At 39.2% G+C, this 7149-nt stretch overlaps 1 protein-coding gene across 1 annotated transcript; it reads right to left on the reverse strand.

Moving 5' to 3' along the window:
- Window positions 1-656: 656 nt before the first annotated feature.
- On the reverse strand, window positions 657-6577 carry dph3 (diphthamide biosynthesis 3). Its single transcript, XM_004573204.4, has 3 exons — window positions 6371-6577; window positions 1809-1883; window positions 657-1313 (listed from the first exon to the last, which is right to left on the reverse strand). Exons 1-3 carry the CDS (start codon window positions 6476-6478, stop codon window positions 1245-1247), a joined length of 252 nt encoding a protein of 83 aa, XP_004573261.1. The 5' UTR covers window positions 6479-6577; the 3' UTR covers window positions 657-1244.
- Window positions 6578-7149: the final 572 nt, after the last annotated feature.

Here is a 7149-nt window from a genome sequence, read left to right on the forward strand (position 1 = left end):
CTTAGATGTATTAGGAGCAGCTGGTTGTTAGGGATCCTCTGCTCATGTTAGGGAGAGAGAGCGCTTAGGTGTTGCTGCCCTCTGCTGGATTGTGTATTGTATTCAACTATCTAAAAGCATTTTGATTGTAAAGGGTGTGAAGAGTAAAAACGGTGTCTACTGATGCTGAAACAGCTTCCTGCTATGAAAAGAGCAATTCAGTCTCCAGACGAGAAGATGTTTGACTCTCTGATCATGCAGTCACACTTTCCACCACGATCTTTACTAACCAGTCACCTCAATCATTAACCGACAATCACCAAGCTTACTGAAATCAAATTAAATTGATGAAATCAATAACTGAAATATCAATATAATTAATATTAATTTACTTTTATATTGTCTTTAAAAAAAAAAAAGTCAGACCATCCTATCACAGATGTAATAAGAAAAGAATTTTCATGATCATTAAAAAATCTGGAGTTTGAAAATTTGAATGTTGCTTTGAATCAAACTCTCACCTAACGGAGGGGGGAGGGGCTTTATGGAAGACGCACACATGCTTTTTCTCTGAAAGTTTTCAGAGATATCGACTGCAGAGTGAAACTTTTATTGTGCTAACAAAGACTTTTTAATTCTGTGTTCAAAGGTCATATTATCCACAAACAAACAAAAAGTTTAAGTAAAAACTTTATTAATCCCACGGAGATGCCATGGAGCCAATCAGCACACGTCAGCTGATCGATTGAAACATTACTGATTCAGTAATTGTGTCATCACACAGTTTGTCCTATAGAGGGTGTCTGGGTTCTCTGTATGTGGAGGTTTTATATAAATATATATTAAAATATCTCAAAACTACAAAATAAAAGCTCTAAAGAAACCTGCCAGTCCTAAAATGAAGCTTCCTTCGTTCTCCTGAGCTTTAAAGTGAAAGACTGAATGTGCATTAAGAGTGGCGAGGTTGAGGCAGGAACCAACGCTTTGTTTTTTTTAAAGCGCAACCTTCATCTGTTCACAGCAAATGGCTCGGCTCCACGCTCATCCTCCCACATAATCCGCAGGAAGTCCATCAAACACATGAACGCCGCAACCTTGCGTCTTCAAAAAAATTTCATCTGGATCAAGTGTGATTTCATTCAAGATACATCTGGAGGAAATACAGGAGGCAGTGAAAGTCTGGCGTTTCCCAGCACCACCTGGACACAGCGTCGAGACGGGAAATGGTTAAACTGGGGTCTCTGTGAGGTCAAAGGTGAGAGGGTTCAGGATTGAACGACCTCCAGTTTGGCGTGTGACGGTGCTTCAATGATTTCTCCAACCTGGAAAAGATCCTGAAACACACACATACAAAAAAGCCTGTCATTCATTGAAAGGTAGTGACGCCCCGTACTATCCATCTGTCTTAAATTTAAAGTTGTACTTTTTAAAAAAAAAATCAATAATTTACATGAACAATTCACCAATGATTTGCAGAATAAAAGCATGATGGTTTAATGTCCCCAACACAAAAAAGTAATGTAAAAGTACTTTTCAGAGGTTTTTGTGATGCTGTTGCATCTTTTCTTTTCTATCATGTTTTTTTTATTTGAAAGTTTTAACTGATCGATATAAAACTGTCCTGATCAAATAATGAGAAATTCTGGTGTTATCACAGGAAACATTTTAGATCAAATAAACACTGAAGGTACTTTAAATAATAAAACAAAGTGATTTCCAGCTTCTCTAAAGTGAGAATTTGCTGCTTTTCGTCACTTTACAAGAAACTTTTTAAATAACTGATCGTTGAGCCCTTTATGGATGAACTGATAAGAGGAAGTCACAGATACCTTATCGTAGATGACTTTAACGATGAGCGAGCAGCTTGGACATGTCGCCACCTCCTCCCCGTTCTCCAGGTCCTCCTTCAAAATAAAAACAAATAAAATCTTCAGGTTTCTGTCAAGGTTTGAATGTTTTTGTGGTTTATTCCTCTCTCTTCCCCAATCAGTCCACGAGTGACATGTTTAGCCGCATGTTGTCCTTAAATTGCTATCGGAGTGGTGTCCAAAAAACAATGTGGGCTTCATAGATAACTGGGAAACTCTCTGAAGGAAACCTGGTCTTGTTAGGAGAGATGACATCCATCCCACTTTGGATGGAGAAGCTGTCATTTTGAGAATTCTGGCCAAATGTATTAATGTATTAATAAAAAGTTGCAGTCTGCAGCTTCTCTCCTCCTGTTACCTCCAAAAAACCCCATCTCAATAGAGACTGTGTCAGCTCCCAAACAAATGAAAAACAAACAAGAAACCAGCAACAAACACCTTAAACATAAAAAAAAAAATCAGAAAGAAGGAACAGTACAGTATCCACATCTGAACCAAAGAGTAAAACAGTGAAATGTGGATTATTAAATATTAGGTCTCTCTCCTCCAAGTCTCTGTTAGTACATGACTTAATAATTGATCAACAAATCGATTTACTCTGCCTTACAGAAACCTGGTTGTAGCAGGATGATTATGTTAGTTTAAATGAATCAACACCCCCGAGTCATTCTAACTACCAGAAACCTCGAAGCACAGGCCGAGGGGGCGGTGTGGCAGCAATTTTTCACACCAGCCTATTAATCAACGAAAGACCAAGACAGACTTAATTCATTTGAAAGCCTGATGCTTAACATTGTCCACCCCAGCTGTGAAACTCAGAAACCAGTCTTACTTGTTATCATATATCGTCCACCTGGGCCTTACACAGAGTTTCTCTCTGATTTCTCAGACTTTTTATCTGATTTAGTTCTCAGCTCAGATAAAATAATTATTGTGGGTGATTTTAACATCCATGTAGATGCTAAGAATGACAGCCTCAACATGGCATTTAATCTGTTATTAGACTCAATTGGCTTCTCTCAAAATGTAAAAGAACCCACCCACCACTTTAATCACACTCTAGACCTTGTTTTAACATATGGCATAGAAACTGAACATTTAACAGTGTTTCCTGAAAACCCTCTCCTGTCTGATCATTTCCTGATTACATTTACAATAATTGATTAAACAGCAGTGGAGAGTAGACTTTATCACAGTAGATGTCTTTCTGAAAGCGCTGTAACTAAGTTTAAGAATATAATCCACCCACTGTTATCATCTTCAATGCCCTGTACCAGCACAGAGCAGAGCAGCTATCTGAATGCTACTCCAACAGAGCTCGAAGTGGCAAGACATTTCACCCGTTGCCTACTGGTGGTGGTCAGAGGGCCCGGTGGCGCCAGTATCCGGCAGCCTCGCCTCTGTCAGTGCACCCCAGGGTGGCTGTGGCTACAATGTAGCTTACCATCACCAGTGTGTGAATGTGTGTGTGAATGGGTGGATGACAGGTTGTGTAAAGTGCTTTGGGGTCCTTAGGGACTAGAAAAGTGCTATACAAATACAGGCCATTGTTAATAATTTTACCTCCTCACTATGTACGACTCCGGATACTGTAGCTACTGTGAAACATAAGGCCTCAAACCCGAAGTACTTGACTCTGTGGTATAACTCTCAAACACGTAGCCTAAAGCAGATAACTCATAGGCTGGAGAGGAAATGGCATGTCACAATTTTAAAAGATCATCATTTAGCCTTTATAAAGCCTGTTGCTTTATAAGAAAGCCCTCCGCAAAGCCAGAACATCTTACTATTCATCACTGATTGAAGAAAATAAGAACAACCCTAGGTTTCTCTTCAGCACTGTAGCCAGGCTGATCTGAAATCTGTGCACCTGTCACATAAAAGAAATCATCAAGATTGTACGGTCACTCTTCTCCATCTACGACATGTTGCCATTCGTTTTCTGTCGCTTTTCTGGGGCTGGGTCTTGGGGGCAGCAGGCCTCTCTCAGCTATCTCCAGTAGTTCTGGGTTCTCCCAGTAGGTCGTGATCTTAACACCTCAGCTGCCTCCTTTTAATGTGCAGGAGTAACATCTTTACCTGACACCCTCAAACTGACTGGCCTTCTCACCCCATCTCTGAGGGAAAGGCCAGCCACCCTTTGGAGAAAACGCATTACCTGATCAAACAATTGCAGGATTAAAAGTACCACAGGCCACCCAACACAAATGCTGCCTGTAAGAATAAACTCTCCCCTGAGAGCACCGCAGCAAAGCCGCAAGGTCTGAGGAATTGAACAGAGTTCAGAGAAACAAAGTGTAGGGACAGTGTAAAAACTGCAAGACCTGACTGCAGTCGCAAGTAGGGCTGCCACAAACGATTATTTTGATAGTCGACTAGTCACCGATTATTTATGCGATTAGTCGACTAATCAGATCATCATCCACTGGACGTAAAACTACAGCTTATTGCACCAGCAGCATCTGCTCTTATATAACTATCATTAGCTTACAGCTTTAAGCTTTTAAGGTGCTAACTAAAAATAAAGACAAGATGATAGTTTATTCAATTTTAATGAAATTTGCAGATTGTTTCGGTAAAGTTTAATAAACTCCTTGCTATCTAAAATATAACAGGACACCGGAGTATATTCTCCAGCATCTCACACTTCTGATAATCAGCTGTCTGCTTGACGTTTATTCAGCTGTGTAAAAACTATAACTTTAATCTCAGCCAAACCGATTTACTCAGGAACAAATAAAATACAAAAAAAAAAAAAAAAAAAAGCCAAACAACAACATTTTTAATTTATCTAAGTGACTCATATATATTTAACCTGAGTCGCGAAAGACGGCGGTGGGTTTGAAAACAATTTGCCGGGAGTCCGGTGTTCTCACGGCGCTAGTGACCTAGCCCCCGGCTAGCTATCGAGCTAGTGGGTAACAGACGTCTCCGAAAACGTCGGAGCGCTTTTGAAAATATGTGGTGTCCTGATAAACTGAGCCGATATTTGAGGTTTACACAGCTACATTCTCGCCTGAAAATATGTTAAACGTTTATTTTGTGACCCAGAAAGAATAATAAGAGTAATATTAAAACTAACTAGCTGCCGCCATTGTTGGAAACTAAGCTGGGCCGCGCTATGAATTCTGGGACACAGCTGCTTCTTCTTCTTCGGGGTTTAACGGCAGCTGGCATCCTTGTACATGCTGTGCTGCCATCTTCTGTTTCAGTCCGTTATTACACTCTTAAATCCTGCTATTATTCCTGCGTCTTTTGCGATCTTACAAAGCTTCAAACGACACGTCGACTATTAAATCAGTCGTCGACGATTTTGATAGTCGACGTAATCGTGGCAGCCCTAGTCGCAAGTTTGGGATGCTTCGTGAATTACAAAGAAAGAACTCGTCATGAAGTCGGACTTTCCTGGATGAACCTTTGGATGGTGCTGAGCAGGCAAACACTATCAAAACTGATAAAGTCTGAGTTTCTTCTTGCTTATTCTGAGTATCTGTTTCAGTTTTAGAGTGTTCAGGTATGCCAGATGCATCCATACATGCATTTCTTCCAAACTATGTTTCTTTGTTTTAATGTTTCAAAAAGAAAAGAAAAAGAAGATCATCTCCATCAGTATATGACATATCACTAAAAACACCCAAACTCCATTAGAAAAAGTCTAAATTTCCCTCCTGTACACCCGTGTATTCTACCTGCAAAGAAATTAAATATCCTTCAAATGTCAGATCTCAACACAGAAGAGCCAACTCTTAGTCACTGAAGGCAGAGACCCACAAATAAGCTGCAACTCACTGCAGTTTTAGGATTTCTTCAGCCTGCTAACATGAAGGAAGTCTTGATATGGTGAACTGTCATCTTGTTCCTGAATTTAAGAGAGCTAAAGTTCACTTCAGCTACAAGTTTCTACTATTTCAGAAAAAAAAACTACTTAAAATACCGTCTTTTCTACCTTAAACCATGTAAAACAAAGTTTCATGATGTCACAAGAAATGACTGATAATTACTCAGTAGGCTTTGATTTGTTTGAACGTTTTTACTCTCTTAAATTTGAAGACTTTTAAATGGAGTTTGGTTCCGTTCACTGACGTAGTTTCACTGCTGAGAATAAAGTATGGTGCTGGTTTATTATTTTCTATTCTTGTGTTTTTCTTAATTTTTGCTGCTCTTAACTTTGTACTGTCCACTTTTTTGTCGTGACCAAACACATTTCCCACGTGTGGGACTAATAAAAGTTTATCTTAACACCAAACCAAACTTCAGTCAAATAATGAGAGATTTTACGTCCCACCTCTGTGGCAAATCCGAAAGGAAGGTTGAAATACTTCTTAAAAAAAAAAAAAACGGACATATATCAACGTGCCATCAATAAATCCCTGCCGAATCCAGAAGAAGACTGTATCGATGATGAAGGGAGTGGGAAACTCTGTTATGTCCTCCGTGTAAATCACCCACTATATGAAGATGTAAAAACAGGAGATTTCAAACTGAAGTTTGGTTTGTAGCTATTAGCCGTGAGCTGAACTTACTTTGGTGATGGCGAAGCGGTCTCCGCAGGGACACGGGAAGTAATACGTCTCCGTATCCTCGTCGTATTCAAAGTCCTCGATCTCCACTTCGTCGTGAAACACCGACATTTTCCCCTAAACACACGCAAAGTCCACACAGAACAGCACCAGATCCGCACCGGCAAAGCGTGCCTGCAGCGCGGTATGATGACGTACACAACCTCTGACTCAACGCTGACGCAACTATCAAAACAATAACACAAACGTGGTCAATGTAAAATAAGGAAAAGTGAAAAATAAGAGCAGTAAAAGAACAATAGAATAAGTTATAGTGACAATATTGAGTTTTAAAGAGCTAGAAAAATTTTTGTGTTTTTGCCATTTTTAACTACGACTGTAGATTGTAGTTCCCACTTATGTCCACTATAAGGAGCCAATTTATCAGAAAACCCAGCTCATATAATTTCAACCGTTGTACCTTTATATTCATAATAAACACTAAATAAATACACATGTAAAGGATTAATAGATACAAGTCAACCACACATTTAATAATAATAATAACAATAATAACAACAATAGCAATGATGATAATAATAATAATAATAAGAAGAAGAAGAAGAAGAAGAAGAAGAAAAAGAAGAAAACAAAGACATTTAGATGATGTTGAGGATCAGTTTTAAAGGGCAAATTCTCGAAACCTTTAGACTGTTTTTCAGTGGCATTTGCTGTTTTATGTGCTGGTGAGGCTCACCATTCAAAAATGTTTAAATTTGAGCCCAACAGAAACTCTGCTGACA

Source organism: Maylandia zebra, linkage group LG23, assembly GCF_041146795.1.
Source record: "Maylandia zebra isolate NMK-2024a linkage group LG23, Mzebra_GT3a, whole genome shotgun sequence".
Classification (NCBI taxonomy): domain Eukaryota; kingdom Metazoa; phylum Chordata; class Actinopteri; order Cichliformes; family Cichlidae; genus Maylandia; species Maylandia zebra.

What these genes read in the sequence shown, in the direction of transcription:
- dph3 (XM_004573204.4), bottom strand. Translation starts at nt 6,478, where the DNA reads ATGTCGGTGTTTCACGACGAAGTGGAGATCGAGGACTTTGAATACGAC. An exon ending in ACCGCTTCGCCATCACCAAA is followed by an intron (nt 1,884 to 6,370) that starts GTAAGTTCAGCT and finishes TTTATTTTGAAG; the next exon opens with GAGGACCTGGAGAACGGGGA. An exon ending in TTAAAGTCATCTACGATAAG is followed by an intron (nt 1,314 to 1,808) that starts GTATCTGTGACT and finishes TGTGTGTTTCAG; the next exon opens with GATCTTTTCCAGGTTGGAGA.